Source organism: Hemicordylus capensis, chromosome 4 (genome assembly GCF_027244095.1).
Source record: "Hemicordylus capensis ecotype Gifberg chromosome 4, rHemCap1.1.pri, whole genome shotgun sequence".
In the NCBI taxonomy this organism is placed as follows: Eukaryota; Metazoa; Chordata; class Lepidosauria; order Squamata; family Cordylidae; genus Hemicordylus; species Hemicordylus capensis.
The window spans coordinates 266,484,363-266,500,506 of record NC_069660.1 but is presented as its reverse complement, the minus strand read 5'-3'; the positions used below and the strand labels follow the sequence as shown (position 1 = coordinate 266,500,506).

General features: G+C 39.9%; 2 protein-coding genes across 15 annotated transcripts in view; both read right to left on the bottom strand.

The window, feature by feature from the left end:
- MCMDC2 (minichromosome maintenance domain containing 2) overlaps positions 1–13,707 on the bottom strand; it is a 33,034-nt gene extending 19,327 nt beyond the window's left edge. Inside the window, exons 1-7 of one of the 8 annotated variants that reach the window (XM_053243534.1) lie at positions 10,385–13,707; positions 7,412–7,566; positions 7,186–7,316; positions 7,031–7,090; positions 5,272–5,467; positions 3,141–3,263; positions 376–483 (exon numbers count right to left, since the gene is read on the bottom strand). In XM_053243534.1, coding sequence (XP_053099509.1) covers positions 376–483; positions 3,141–3,263; positions 5,272–5,467; positions 7,031–7,090; positions 7,186–7,316; positions 7,412–7,547 — 754 coding nt within the window. In that variant the 5' untranslated portion in view covers positions 7,548–7,566; positions 10,385–13,707. The other 7 variants (XM_053243536.1, XM_053243531.1, XM_053243530.1 and 4 more) reach the window with 7 other exon arrangements.
- A 134-nt stretch (positions 13,708–13,841) lies between these two features.
- Positions 13,842–16,144, bottom strand: part of SGK3 (serum/glucocorticoid regulated kinase family member 3) — a 94,285-nt gene continuing 91,982 nt past the window's right edge. For 6 of the 7 annotated variants that reach the window (XM_053243541.1, XM_053243540.1, XM_053243542.1 and 3 more), the window contains 2 exons: positions 15,155–15,244; positions 13,842–14,843 (listed from right to left, as the gene is read on the bottom strand). In XM_053243541.1, coding sequence (XP_053099516.1) covers positions 14,673–14,843; positions 15,155–15,244 — 261 coding nt within the window. In that variant the 3' untranslated portion in view covers positions 13,842–14,672. The remainder of the gene's footprint in view (positions 14,844–15,154; positions 15,245–16,144) is intronic. The other variant, XR_008305684.1, reaches the window with a different exon arrangement.

Below are 16,144 nucleotides of genomic sequence, written 5' to 3'. Positions count from 1 at the left end.
CAAAATCTTTGCTCCATACAGCTGAATTACGGAAACCGGAGACAGCAAAGATCATAAGAGACACAGGGAAACAGATTGAGGAAGGATGTTACAAACCCATCAAGTTATTACACAACAGTTTTCTCATTGGAAGCTGAAAGGAGGAAGTCACATTAGAACAAGGATAAGATATTTCTTATGGGTTCCTCTTCATATCTGACAGACTTAAAAATTGTACATTGCATATCAGAACTCACATTTTGTTGCAATGGCATATATATTCAGAAAGTGAAAGGTTTATGCCAAGCAAATGCTATTTATAAGAATACATTTAACACCAACATATGTCATTATACCAGAGTTCTCGTAAGTGAAATTAATTAAATACAAACTTACCTCTTAGGAAAATGATAAAAGATTGAAATCTGAAATGTGTCTTACTACTGGAGAATCCTTGAAAAACATGAATTGCTTTTGTATCGATAACTTCAACAATCTGTTTATCTTAAAAAGAAAAATGTAAGAATAATCAAGTCATTTGCACCATTAGAATTGGTGTGATTAAGGCTGCACTTCTATGCATACTTGCCTGGGGCTAAGCACAACTGAATAAAGTGGGATTTATTTCCAATGCAACATACATAGGACTGCACTTCACTGCATGATACTTCCAATGTCCAGCTCACCACTTGTATACTAGCCACGCCCCAAATCCCAGACTCACCAATATACTCCCAGTGCCACAGTCCCATCCTTCTTTGGGGCCCTCTTGCTTCTGATACAACACCACAGTGTATTTGCTTGTATGTTTGCCTGCCTGATTACCCATGTAATAAGTTGGGCAGTTACAGTACATTCACCCATTAGGAGGTTTCTAGGATACCTTTCTTGCAATCAGAAATTTGTTTAGCTTAACAAGTTTAAAACAGGCCAGATAAAAGATGATAACTTCCTAGCTCATTCTAGCAAAACCAATACAATATATTATTAATATTTATGATTTAGGCATATTTTATCATTCTTTATCTACTAACTGTTCATATTGACTTATAATCTTAAGACTTTGTTCTTACATTGGTTATTAGTTGTATTTCTTCATTTTAGGTTATGATCAGTGTTCCCTCTAACCAGGATTCCTAGATGTTGTTCACTTCAACTCCCAGCATCCCCAGCTGCAATAGCCTTTGGCTGGGGATTATGCAAGTTGTAGACAACAATATCTGGGAATTCCTGTTAAAGGGAACACTGGTTATGGTAGTCATCTTCTTCGTTTCCTTAAGAATTGTTGATGTTTATAAATCATAATTTGACAGTTTACTGATATCTCAACATACTAATAACAAGGTTAATGAGTGGTAGGATTGTTTCTTACAGACTGCAAAAGCATTAGCTAATTAGCTTGTTATTAGTATGCTGAGATAACAGTAAACTGTCAAATTCTACCTTAATCCTTTTTGTTGGATTTTTTTATCTGAGGGTATGCTTGATTTAACTGGTTGCTGGGAACATATCCAAACATAAAGAGCGAGAAACCTATCAGCAGGGGCGTATCTAGGGTAGGGCAGGCAGGGCACGTGCCCTGGGTGCCCTTGAAGGGGGGCGCAAATTCCTAAAATTAATTTTTTTAAAAACAAAATGGCCACCAAAAACAAAATGGCCACTGCACATGCTCAAATGGCCTCTGTGAGGCCCTAGGCCATGCCAAGCCTCACAGAGGCCATTTGAGCATGCACGGTGGCCATTTTGTTTTCAGCGGCCATTAAAAAAATTATTTTTAAAAATGGCCACTGCACATGTTCAAATGGTCTCTGTGAGGCCCTAGAGGCCAGCGGTGGGAGGGGTAACCTTTGCAGACGCCCCCTCCCACGGCCTATAGGAAGCGCCCCGAAGGGGCTACAGGTTAAAAAACATTAATTTAATATAATATAAGTCACTGTACACATATTCCGTTTAGCACTATGTACAGAGAATCAGGGCTTGTGCATACTGAGCTGAAGCTTATGAGATAAGATTGTATTCATTTGCTCTTACTTTGCTTCTTATGATAAGTGAGTTAAATGTGGTGTCTTAATAATATGGCTATTAACAGTGAGTTTGTCTTTGAATCAGTGTGAAATCCTTAGTATTAAGGCCCACTGGGAGTTTCTTGCTCTCTTTCTCTCATTTTAACTATCTTTCTGAAATACTAGAATATATTCCAAGCAGTGACACAGTTTACTCTGCATATCCTTTAATTATTTTCAGAGTATCTGGGAAAAGCCAAATTCTCCATTTATTTTTAAAACTTATGTAATAGTGATGCTACAATGCATAGTAAAGAATTAGATAGGCACTTCTGTTTAGCAATAGCAATAGCACTTACATTTATATACCGCTTTATAGCCGGAGCTCTCTAAGCGGTTTACAATGATTTAGTTTTAGTTTAGTTTTTAGTTTAGTTTAGTTTAGTTTAGTTTAGTTTTCCAAGTATACCTCCACATAGTATTTGGGTATTTCATGAGCCCCAGCATACTGAAATTTGTAGTTTTCCAGCATTTTTTGGTCTGACTACATCCACTGCTAAATAGTTTTTGAAATTTTAAAAGATTAACGAGCTTGACTTATATTTTTTCAGCTGATGTTATGGTAAAGTTATCTGAAAGAGAGGTGTCAGATGTTTGGACCGGGGGTGCAATTTCAGTGCTTGCCTTAGGCGCTATTTTCCCTAGATACGCCTCTGCCTATCAAAGGCCCAAAGCAGCCATGCAGCACCCACTACAAGTGTCACTCACACTGAATGACTTTGCTTTCAGTTTTCTAAGTAAAGTAAAGCGTGTTGTCAAGTCAATTTTGACTTCTGGAGCCCACAGAGCCCTGTGGTTTTCTTTGGTAGAATACAGGAGGGGTTTACCATTGCCTCCTCCTGTGCAGTATGAGATGATGCCTTTCAGCATCTTCCTATATCGCTGCTGCCCAATATAGTAGCAGTGGGGATTCAAACTGGCAACCTTCTGCTTGCTAGTCAAACATTTCCCTGCTGCTCCTCTTAAAGTGGACTTCAGTTTTTTACTCATCTTCCTTTTCCTCCTGTTGTACAATAACAACCTTCACCAAAAATGAAGCAAATATAGCAACTGAAATTGTATAATGTAGGTATAATAAAAAACCTGTACAAATATTACCACCAAGTACTCGATATTTCATGTCTTCTTGCAGTGGTGAAGTGCACAAGCTGCATACAAAATCATTTCTCACTGTTGCGGATTCTGTCGCACCAGGTGTGTGTAGTCTTATATACTGAAATTCTAAGAGAAGCATATAATGGACAACTATTTAATATGTAATGCTTGTCTGTTTTATTACATTTTCATTACTGTTAGTTATTAGTAATCTACCTCCAATAGTCTATCAGTTTGGATGTTAAAGGATATTGAGTGTCATCCTGTTCAAAGCCTTGAGTCAAATGCTGAAAACCATGACACCCCCTTTTGTAGGCTTGAGGCTGCCTGGCAGTCATTAGGCATTCTGCTGGACAAGCTTGGTGTGGTGGTCCCACTTGGCTATAAGAATATTGTTTGTCTTAAATGCATTGTCTGAAATTAAGTCCATCACCACCTAGGCAACATTTGCCATAGAGAAAGTGAAAGTAAAGGAGAATCTTTGAAATGTATGTGGGAGAAAGCACTGCTGCTGAGTGGGCATGCACAAAAGCAAATTATTCAACAGATAAAGAATAATGAATTTTAGAATTAGATAGGACCTTGGAGTTCTTCTAGTCCAACCCCCTACTCAGTGGAGGAAACAAAAGGGTGCATGGTTTCCCACCAGCTGTCCTATGCTCTACAACACAGGTCATTCATATGATGAGGTGGACAGGGTGGCAGGTGGGTGGGAGGAGGCTGGTTAAACTCACCTTCCCCCCAGATGGGTGTTCGTATGTTCCTGGGACCGTGCTCCCAGATGATCCATGCTGTGCTGCAGTGTGGCGCTCCGGACGCCGAGACAATGCGTCCCGGTGTCTGGGAATCCCACAATACACCATGCACTGAGCACAGTGCATGGGGGATTCCCCTAGCAGATGGGCATTCTAGGCACCGGTCTCTGTTTGTGGCCTGGCTGGAAACAGCCTGAGCTTGCACATGAGCAGGAAGCCCGGGTTAAGGGAGCTGGGATGAAAAGCCAGGCTAGGCAGTGTTGCCCCACCAGGATCGGGCCTGATCATGGTGGTTCTCACATGCAGCCTAACCCAGGCTAGGCTGCGCACAAGTACAGCCTCAGAGAATAAGGCTTATGCACTGAGGGGCACATAGAGCAAGTACACACATGAATAAGCAGCACACAAGGTATGTGATGGATTTATATGCTCTGAACACTTCCAATACCTTGTTATTGCTTTGAGATTCTTATCCAATGTCCAGCTATTGAACATCACACCTGTCCCTGCAGCCAAAAATCATTTTAAAAACATGGTAGCTTTATAACAGGATCACGTACTGAGCACACAAATAGTTGTTTCTAGGAAACTGTTCTGTTTGTTCTATCCTTCAGCAGTTCCCCATACCAAACTGTTACGTTTTGTTGTTGTTTTTTAAAGCTTTGGAGGGTTACAAAACTCTTTTTAGGTTTCATGGGTCATAACTGGGGCAGGGGGGAGATGCACATAAGCAAGCAGCTATAAAGAATAGTGAGTAAAAGTAGTACATAAACACTCATAGGCTGTGACCCTAAATCAGGCCTGCTCAACTTAGGCCCCCCAGCAGTTTTTGGACTACAACTCCCATAATTCCCAGCCACAGTGACCAATAGCCAGGGATTGTGGGAGTTGTAGGCCAACATCTGCAGGAGGGCTGAAGTTGAGCAGCCCTGCCCTAAATTAACTTAGAAGCCTTTTGAAAACATCTTCCTTTAAAAATGTGTTTGTGTGATAACTCAATGTAACATTTTAAAGATTTTGCAAATGTAAATACGGATAACCATAACAGTTCTACTGACATGGAACATATTTAATTTCTTCTATCCCTTCCCCTTTCCAAAGAAATTAACAAAGGGTCTATTATGCTCCTTTGCTTCCTCCTCCTACCTTCTGCTATGAGACTGAACTAATGCATCACATGATAAGATGAAAAACATCCTTTGAAACCATTGATGTTAATTCATTATGGCAAAGCCAAAGACATTCTCAGTATGCAATGTACCTACATTAGATGCTGTAGTACCATAAACATGATGAAGTTACACTATAATTTAAAAGACTGATGTATCAGTGTTAATCAGAATGACAAAACCTGATTTCAACCTTCCAAGTATGCATACCTTCAGAAAATGGACACTTTTTCTCAGAACAAACAAATCTTGCTCCTTGTGTGTATTTTGTTATAATAGTCATTGCAACCACTATTCCCTCTGAAATATAAAATCTCTGAGATGTGTAATCAAATGGAAATTTGCTTAGGCTGAGAATATAACTGGGTAAGGAAGGCAAATGTGTTGGTTTTAGCACTATGTTCATCTAACAGAAAAAAAGAATACAAATGCACAAGATTATGGTGAGGCATTAGTAACAAATAGAGGTGCTTAAAATAATAAAAGCTTATATCAGTGACTCTATGATACAAAAAATGTTCTCATCAGACTTTTATGGCTTAAAGCAATGGGATTGCCTCAACAAACAGTTCATGAGGAAGGCATAGGTTTGTCTCTGAGCCCCCCCAATCTCATCCCAGAGTGCCACCTTTCCATATTGCAAGAGTTATATTATATTCTCCCCATCTGGGAAGTAACTAAAAGCCCAGCTGTGCATGGCCATGAGTGCATAACAAGCTGAAATGTTTACACTGTGCTTTTCCGAAGTGTCCAAAGCACATTACCTCTATTGTCCTTACACAACCCCATACAATAGGCCAGTATTATGATCCCCATTATAGACAGGTGGATGGGCTGAGCAAGCATTACTTGTCTAAGTTCATCCAGTGAGTTCATATGAGATTAGAGCCAGAGGACTTCCAGCTCCAACCACATGCACTTAACCACTACACTGTACCAGCCGCTGACCTATCTGGATTGAGACTAAACATCAGAATCGAGGTCCATTCATGCATTCATTTATATACCACTTGACTGACCAAAGTCCTTGAAGCAGTTTACAAAACAATATTAAAAACAAAATTGAAAACAGTAAAAACAAAAATAAACACACGTTAAAGCACCCAGTAAGCTGATACAAAACCAGCAGAAGTCAAGAGAGGCATAAATTACAAATTAAAAGCTTGCCAGAAGTCTCCAGGCGAACCTCGCTAGAGGGTATTCCATTGATGGGTGGGCACTTCTTAGAAGACTCTCTCCCTTATATATTTTAAATTGCTACTTGCTACTATACTTAAGGATAATAATTACTATGCTTAGGTATAATAAATTACTTGTTATGCTAAGCCTATGAGAAGACAAAGAAAGGAAAGGTAGCCTATTCACATACATAGTAGTTCCAAAACACACAATGTAAATGTTGACTTCAATATTTAAAGTAACATTGTAGGCAGCTTCACTGTGTGTGGGAGATCTGCTGGGGTTAATGGCAGAGCAACACGTGTACATAGAACTTTGGATTGGAGCCAGACTATCTGGCAACAGTTACATGTGTTCACATAAAATAGCAAAAAGATTAGTACAAGGGGGAAAAATTATGACTGCATAGGCCTCCAGAAATTATAGAGCACCTAGAGACAGCTTGTAAAAATGGATGGCTCAAGGGATGTGTTGCAGAAGAAATATTAAGTTGTAGTCAAAGCAATGCAAGCATACTTGGCTTTTCTGAGGAGACAGGGCTTTTCTGCCCTCTTTCCCATTGTAGTCCCTCATGCTTCCCAAAAATCCACCCTTGAGTGTGAAGGGTGTAAGATGGGCCTCAGGGGGCTGCTGTGGGAGAGGGGGATCAGCAGAGTTTCTTGTGTGAGCAGAAAAGGGCATCACTGAATACGTCATTGCATAAAGCTAAAACAACAAAGGAGGGAAGCCATATTTTTATAAATACAACTGATATTTTATCCAGAACTTGAAAAACAGAGTATACACCCACCTGAGCCTCTGTCTGCAGCTGTGGAATTAGTGCCAGTGTTTTAACAGCTGTAAAACACACCTATAATTAAAAGCTCAATTAATTTTGTTACAAAAATTGTGGTTTAGAATAGTCAGTACATCCCCTCACCCCTCTAAATGTATGAAATTCCTTACTGACTGAAAAATCTGAGTGGCTTTCACAGGTTCATGCAGAACGCAATTTCCAAAAGTAGCATCCAACTCAGCAATATCAGATGGATTTACCGAAATAAGAAATCGAAAGACAGCATAACTTTGTTTTGAGTCTGTAACAGTAGACAGCCACAATCATTACAATAATCTATCTTCTGATTTAAATTAGAATCTGATCTCCCAATAACTTTTAAAAATGGCTAAATACCACCACTGTATAGTTTGCAGTCATCTACAAATTTCTGAAGGCCACCACTCCTGTCCAGATATATCAGGGCAACTTTCTTCATTTTCAGATTTGACCTTTTTTCCTCTGGATGGGTTTGTCTCTTTACCAAATCCATAGATCACAGATGTATATTACTAGAAAGAGTCAGAAATGGAAGTAAGGTCAAGACAATGAAACTTGGGAGTGTTCCATTGCACAACTTCTGGTTCGTTTACAAGTTTCATTGATATACAAAGTCCTAAATGATTTGAGGCCAAGAATGACATTTTCTCTCACATGCCCCTACTTGCCCACTGCATTCATTGAGTCCTTGCCATCAGAGGTTGTAGGCTGGGATGTGGAATATCATGTCCCACATCCCCAGTCTTGGGTAACGTGTTGTTTTTTGACAACTCCCATCATCCCCAGCCACAATGGCCAAAGGCCAGGGATGATGGGAGCTGTAGTCCAAAACCAATAATCTCTGATCCATCATGTTGCAAGTCACCTTGGGTGGCCTTTTAATGACTGAAAGGTAGAATATAAATGTTTAAATATATAAACAACATTGGGTTGAATCCAGTCCTTGCATGAGTAAAAGAACATATGGGCTGAACTCCAGTGCACACACAAAGCTCCTAATTTCAGTTAGAAGGCAAATGCCTTGGAATTCCTTGCTATTGTAGAAAATGTTTATCAATTCTGCACAGCAAGCTGTATCAACAACCTGAAAATTTCTGAGTTGGTAAACAAATCCCACAGCAGTATAAACAAATTTAAGCCTGAATATGCATGCAGATAGATGCATACCAAGTACTTTCCATAGACCATCTCAAGATGTTTCTCTGCAGTCATTTGTGGGCTATGGAATACACTCATTATAGATTTTTGAGGCTTAAGATCATTAATAACCTTTAAAAGAGCCCTAAAAACAAATTTCTTTAGCCTGGCCTACAGTGGTTTTTAAATTGTTTTAGTTTTTAATTGTTGTAATGTTATTTGTTTTTATTCATGCGAACCACCTAGAGGCATTTGGGTTAGGCAGAATCAAATCAAATCAAAACAAAACGGTTTCAAAAATTGTTAATCATAATTAACTAGGTTAATTATTAACTGGGTTAAATGACTGCTATAATTGAACACTTCCCTTAGTCATCTGATACTTTATCCTTCAGGGTAAACTACTTTAAGTATGGATTCTTCTTTACTCATAACTGTCTCTGAAGTAATATGTCATACCTTGAACATACACACAAACATATACACAAAATAACACAGGGAGTGGAAATATGGTTTAAAAAATTGAGTTGGGGAGGGTTTATTAACTGAACAGCTCTCTCAGATCAAACATTCAATTACAGGAGCTGTTTCTGTATCCCTGCTCCCAAAGCCACTACACATGCGTATGTGCGCACATGCACATCTCCCAGTAGACCCATCAACCAGATCGTTACTTCTTTCTGTAAGATGCTAATGTAGCATCTTACATTAAATTTTAAATTTGTAGCTAAATTTTATGGTACACTCAGGAACTGATGTAGTACAATACTTTCGTAGTGGTCTCATTTCAGTATTCTAGTGTGTATGTGAAAGCAACTCTGCATCAGTCTTGCATTGAGGCTGAAACTAGATGTTACACAAAGTTGCAAGTTTCCTGCCTTCAAAACATCAAAACAAAATAAGCAAATTCAGAGGCTGTAAATTTAAGGGGAGGCATAGGGAAGGTTGCTCCCCCCCCCCATTTCTCCACTCAAAACCAACCCCACAGCTGTTTTTCCACCCTGGTTGAGGGAGAGATACAAGCAGTCACAGCTGTTCCTGCCCAGTGGTACATCATGTGCAAATGTGTGGTAAAATGGTTCCCTGTAGCCAGTTGTGTGAGGTAAAGATGAGAGTAAACTAGTTAGGAGGCCGGTTCTGATGGAGCTGTGAAACTCTTCTTAGAGATGGTGGTCCAGCAACAACAGTAGTTTGATATCCTCCTCAAGAATTCCTTCTCTCTCCTACCCGCCACAGAAGATCACTGATGGTACTAGGAGGCAATGATGGCTAAAATTTAACTGCTGGATAAAACAACAAGTGTTCTGTATTTTCCTTTAAACGGTGTATGTGTGTGACTGAACTGGTACCGCTCAGAACCTGCTTTGCGCTTTCTCCCACTCCTTTCTATTTTTCTAGTGCTGACACAGCTTTTTCATTCGCCTTTCACTCAGGAGAGCCACACAGACCCCAGCCTGCCTCTGATCGCTCGCCTCACTCACTCACTCTTAAAAGAGCAGCAGAGCCAGGGAGAGCAGGAGGAGGGGCCAGATTTCAAACTGTCATCTACATTAACCCCCCAGAATTAAAAACTGGCCAACACCTACTTCTTGGCAATCTTGTCAGTTCTCATAATTTTATTGTCCTTTATAACAACTGTTATATAGTGCTGTTGACAGACAGACATACTTTCAACTTTTATAGGAAAGAAGGAAAAAGCATAATGGGAATGAAATTTACCTCAGATCACTTTATTTCAAGGGACACACATTTCTCTAATTAGTTACTAGCATACTAAGGCTGTAATTCTAAACCAGGCCTGCTCAACTTAGGCCCCCCCAGCTGTTTTTGGACTACAACTCCCATAATCCCCAGACACAGTAGCCACTAGCCAGGGATTATGGGAGTTGTAGGCCAACATCTGCAGGGAGTTATTTGCACATGGCTTTATGCTGCGGGGTAAATGTTGAGCAAAGCCACTTTGAATCACACCCGCCACATTGCCCCTCTGCTCTTGGTTTTTGTTTTTGCAAGTACACATGGCATGCCTCCCTGTTTTCTTTCTAGCCAATGTGGGGGGGTGGGGGTAGGAGATTACCATAGAGCTATATCTGCATTTCTAAAGAGAGTATCCCTCTTATCATGCTAATATGCCTCTCCCTATTTGGGCCAGCATTTTCAGAAAAAGTAGCTTAAAATCAGCATTTAAAAAACCTGGAAATCCATCAAGATAAGCTAGAATTCGCAAGAACTTCGTTACACCCGCTGGCCAGATGTGGCTGGAAGTCCCCATTGCGCCTGTGTGTGCTGCATCTCTCTCACATCTCTCTGACTTCTAATGCAGACCTAAGCGCAGCTTGTGCTTGCATGCTGGATAAAAAAGGCCAATTCGATGCTAGGGATCATTAGGAAGGGGATTGAAAATAAAACTGCTAATATTATAATGCTCTTATACAAAACTATGGTGCAACCACACCTGGAGTACTGTGTACAATTCTGGTCACCACATCTAAAAAAGGATATTGCAGAAAGTTCAGAAGAGGGCAACCAAGATGATCAGGGGCCTAGAGCACCTTCCTTATGGGGCAAGGCTACAACACCTGGGGCTATTCAGTTTATAAAAGACGACGACTGTGGGGAGACATGATAGAGGTCTATACAATCATGCGTGGAGTGGAGAAAGTGGACAGAGAGAAATTCTTCTCCTTCTCACAGAACACTAGAACCAGGGGTCATCCCATGAAATTGATTGCTGGGATATTTAGGACCAACAAACAGAAGCACTTTTTCACATAACACATAATCAGCTTGTGGAATTCTCTGCCACAAGATGTGTGGGGACAGCCAACAACCTGGATGGCTTTAAGAGGGATTTTGGATAACTTCATGGAGGAGATGACTATCAATGGCTACTAGTCGGAGGGCTATAGGCCACCTCCAGCCTCAGAGGCAGGATGCCTCTGAATACCAGTTGCAGGATAGTAACAGCAGGGCATGCCCTCAACTTCTGCCTGTAGGCTTCCAGTGGCATCTGGTGGGCCATTGTGTGAAACAGGATGCTGGACTAGATGGGCCTTGGGCCTGATTCAGCAGGGATGTTCTTATGAGGAAAGGAGGAGGGATGTTTTACTTTTATAGATCAAAGGAAGGAAAAGAGGAACATGTTGGCATTAAAAAAAGATTAAGAGGAAAAAATTCAGATCAAAGTTAAGCTTGGCTGGAGAGTTAGAGGCTGGCTCTGGAGCAAGACCACAGGACTAGACGAACTGGGGAGGGGTTACCCTTTCCAGGCTTATAAAGCCATAGACATCAACATAAGTCCTGCCCTCTGGAGCATGTGGGAAGGACAACCCATGTGAGATGTCCTCATCCAACAGGAGAGAAGAGCACTAGCTCTATGGGTACAGAGCTGTTCACTGTGTGCCCAAGGGGCCTAAAGGGGTTGATGAAATACTGTACAACACTGTAGGATCTGTTTGTTATAATGAGTCATGGCTTCCCCTTATACAAATTCATTCATTTTTTGCTTTAAACATGTTGTTGTTGTATTGTTAGTTTTCAAGAGACAAGTTTCTGTTTTTGCAGCCAGACACTTGTAGCTGAACACCTCTCGAATGAATAGAAGTTCGAATAAGACAGCATAAGGGCGATGAAATACGTATTTCCACACTTCAAAGGTTTTTCCAATGACCTTCTTTAATGTGAGATTGAAAGTTTAAAAAACATTCAAAAGTTTAAAAATTAAACCACAGATGTAGCAAAATAGCAAACGTTTTGATGCAAGACATCGAAAGGAGGGGAAAGAATACAAAAGCATAGGGAAGTTCATACACTCAATAACCAATGAATTTCATTGCCTCCCTCATTTATGGCTTCTCTAATTTTTCGTTTCCTATCTGTCTCCACAGCCAAGGTGAATGTCTTGGTATTCACTACTCTGCCTTGATGTTGTTCTTTAACATGCACTGCCCATGGTTTTGTTCTATATGCTGTATGTCTGTCAGATGTTCCTTGTATCTTTTTATCAGGGATCGACCAGTTCCACCAATATAAAACTGCATGCACTCCAAGCACACCATTTTATATATCACCCCTTTGGTCTGACACCTCCCCTCTTCTCACAAATTAGGCAGTCTTCAACTTCACATGTATTATCATACAGCCTTGATTTTACTAAGTGCTGTCTCAAGGTCATCAGAGCTGTACAAATAATGTTATTTGTGTTCTTTCCCCTCCTTCCACTGTTTTTCCTGTATGTGATATTGGAAGCTGCACAGGGTTAGGGGTTAGGAACCCTAAGCCTTCGGTTCCTTAGCTGAATCATGATGTGGAGTTGTATTTAAGAACAAGACCTCAGCCACCTTTGTATAGCACTGAGGATGATGTCTTACATATAATTGTTTGCTATTTTGCTACATCTGTGGTTTAGTTTTTAAGTTGTTAAACTTTTGAATATTTTAAACTTTTAACCCTCTTATTTTATTTATTATTTCTCAGTGTAAACTGCTCCAAGCCTTTTTTGGAAGGGTGGTACAGAAATTAAATAAATAAATAAATAAATTTTTCGATTGTGCATTAAAGAAGGTCATTGAAAAAAGCTTTGAATAGAAGTTGTTTTTCAAATTATAAGTTAGAATTTGTGAAAAATCCACCTTTGTAAAATAATATTCTCAAATTTAGCCATATTTATTGAACTTGCAAATTTATCACTTAAACTGCTAGTTTTGATGAATGCTTGAAGCAGGTGATAACATTATAGCTAACCAAGAAAAGAAGCGTTTTACAGATCCAACAGCCCCTAGAAGCCATTTTATTTGAAATAAAGAGAGAAGGATAAACTCAAAGTCAGGTTTCTTTTACACTTGTTCCATTTCCTTTAGCATGGCAATACCCTGTATCCCAACTAAACACTGTAGATTGTAATAGCTTAGGAGGGATTGGAGTGGCTTGCACTGCAGTCTGCTTGCATTGGTCCGATAGTATCAGTTCTCTTAGAGCCAAACTAGATCTTAAGTGGGAGTTGTGTGACTGGAGCTCCTCCACTTTTTACTTTTTTCAAAAAGCAGTCATGAGGGCCCCTGGTCTGTGATGTGAGGATGATGGAGAGCTAACTCTTTGCTCCATGCCAAACCCCTTAAACAAATTATCCTAATATGCCTTTATCTTTTCTACTCTGAGGTTAATGTCAGCTTTGGCGTGGGGATTTACTCTGAGGAACTGGCATGGGGCAAGGAGCTGAACACACCAATGCCTGTACCACAGCCCCAATCCAAGTCAGAGCACAATTGCTCTTTTGAAAAAACAGTTCCTATCACAGAACTGCCACATAACTTCTTGTTTGGCCAATACTATCTGGATCTTGTTTTATATTGAGTTTTTCATTTCATGTTCAAACCTGTTCAGAGTCTTTAGATGGAAGGCTAAAAATTAAACAACAGACCTTGTGGAAGCACAGAACTATTTGTTTCAGATAATACACTACAGCTTTGTTCTGTTCCTTTGAGAATTCTGTATTTTCCCCAGACATTTCCTTCACTCCTGAATTATATTTCGGATAACTGTCCATGTTTTTGGTTTTTTTAAAAGGTGTATATTGGAGTAAGTTGGACTTTTCACAAACTGATTGTGACAGCTTTTCCTAGCCCTATAAGAGCCAATTGAGATCAAAATATAGATCGCAAGTATAAATTTTAATACAATACAATCAAGTTGTAATATATTAGTATTCCAGATACAGGAAGGAAGTTCCCCTTCTACAAATGCAATACATTTTTCATCTATTTCTTTGGGAAAAAGTCACTTAGCTTCTTCTACAAGAAGAGAAAAGTTATAGTCATTATGAGATGTGTTGTCATCAACAGGTCTTTTAAGGCTAACTTGTTCTACCTCATATTTCTAGGCTTTACAAATGGAATGAATCAAATTACTTGAGTAAAGTGGAAAATGGCTCAAATTCTGGGTCCACCATGACTGAAGGTGGCACAGTCTGGCCTTAAAGTGAACAATGTTATGCAGATCTTTGCTTCTTATTACAGTTAGAAAATAAAAATGAAGGAATAAACTTGGCTTTAAAAATTATACTGGGTAAACTTACAATTTTTGGAACAATGATATACATAAATAATTGCATAGTAACATTTCAAGCACAAAGATGCCCTAGACAGTTGAAAAGGCATTTAAATGTGCTAAGTGTGCTGCTATTAAAGACAGCCAATTCTGGAGATGTTAATGTAAACTGGAGGGAAAACAGTCAGCATCCTTGCTTAAAAAGATTAAGAACAGCTAACAACAGGTATTTGTTCTAAACATACTGTTGTGCAGCAGGTGTAACAGTCTAAGGAAGTAATCCAAAATGCCCAAGTTCCTCATATTACAGCAGAGAAAGTTTGTTCAACATATCAAATGAGGCACTAGTTGCACATATTTTAGAATCAGATCACAATCAAAGATATTTCAGTCCATCTAAAGATGATTTGTGATGCACTTCTTAGCTCCAGAAATATCAGTGAAATAAGTCTTCAGAAGGTGGTGCATAAGAAAATCCAATGAATGCATCATCTGCTTCCAGCACACTGGCATTTACAATATTATAGTCAGAAGAAACGCAAACTGAATAGGGTACCATTTCCTCTGTAAATGCTGTGTCAAAGTTTCTGATATCATCTGGGCCAGCCTAGAAAACAAAACATAAATAAATCATAATCAATGAAAAATAGATTAAGTCAGAGTGTCATTATGATTATAATTCTATTTTAATATTATCAGTGTCTCTGTGTGAAACGTCTTCCTCCTCCACCATGTCACTTTGGAATAGTTTTCTTCTTGGATATCATGATTGATTTTTCATGCTTTACTTCCTACAGTGAGTCTTTGAATTTGAATACACTATACTAAGTACAGCACAGTTCTTATTTTTAACTATAATTCCTTCTTGGGCGAGTTCTTGTGTCTAATTTATTAAGGTATATGAATGATCGAACCTACCACATTAGGATTAAATGGCGGTGAGATCTTCTTTTGTAGGAGCTCAGTCCAATTGAGAGACTCAAAGAAGGGGTGCCTTTGAATTTCAAGCTGAAATACATGATAAAATATACATTTGTCATTCAAACATGCTATTTACACTTGCCTTGTAACAGAAAGATGCCCTTCACCATCTACAAAATAAATTTGTGTACTATGCTAGAGGAATATGCTGGAACTTGCTTCAGAATTGCAAAGGTCTTAAAGAGCTGAAATCCATTGTCAGACTACATGGAATTCTGTAGCTTAGCAACATGCATTACAATACTGAAGTGAATAATTTGTCAGGAAAAAGCTGGAAATTTTGGCAAATAAACCCAGGTTTTTTGCAATATGGTAATACAGCCCAGGTTTCAAAAAAGAGTGGTCATCCCTCACCAACCACGGATTTCCCAACCACGGTTTTGAGTATCCGTGACTGGGAGTTTGTGGTCAGTCTCGCTTAACATGACTTAAGTATAGGTGATTTCCCACTCCTCTCTGCCCCCAACCAGCTTGAGGCTGGTTGAGGCTCACATCCAGGGCCCCCTTCTCCCCACCAATCACATATTCCCTCCTTTCCCTTTCATATGCACCCGTCACCTTAAACCTCTCACAGGCTTCCCTCCGTCACAGGCTTCCCTCATGCACCCCTCCGCATGCCATTTCCCTCTGCATGTCATTTCCCTCATCCTCTGCCCCATCCCTCTCCGCTCTCCATTTCCCTTGTCACCCTCCCTGTCTCCGCACACCTATTCCTATACTCTCCATTTCCCTCGTCACCCGCCCAGCCTCCTCACACCATTTCCTCTGCTCTCCATTTCCCCTCCATAGCCATTTCTCTCTGCATGCCAGCGGGTGTCTACAGTTGAGCCGGGGCTTACCACAGGGTCCATGGGGCAGCTCCCTGCCTGGAACTCTGACCTCTTTTGGTCTCTGTTTACAGCATAGTACTGTAAGTAACTTCAAATT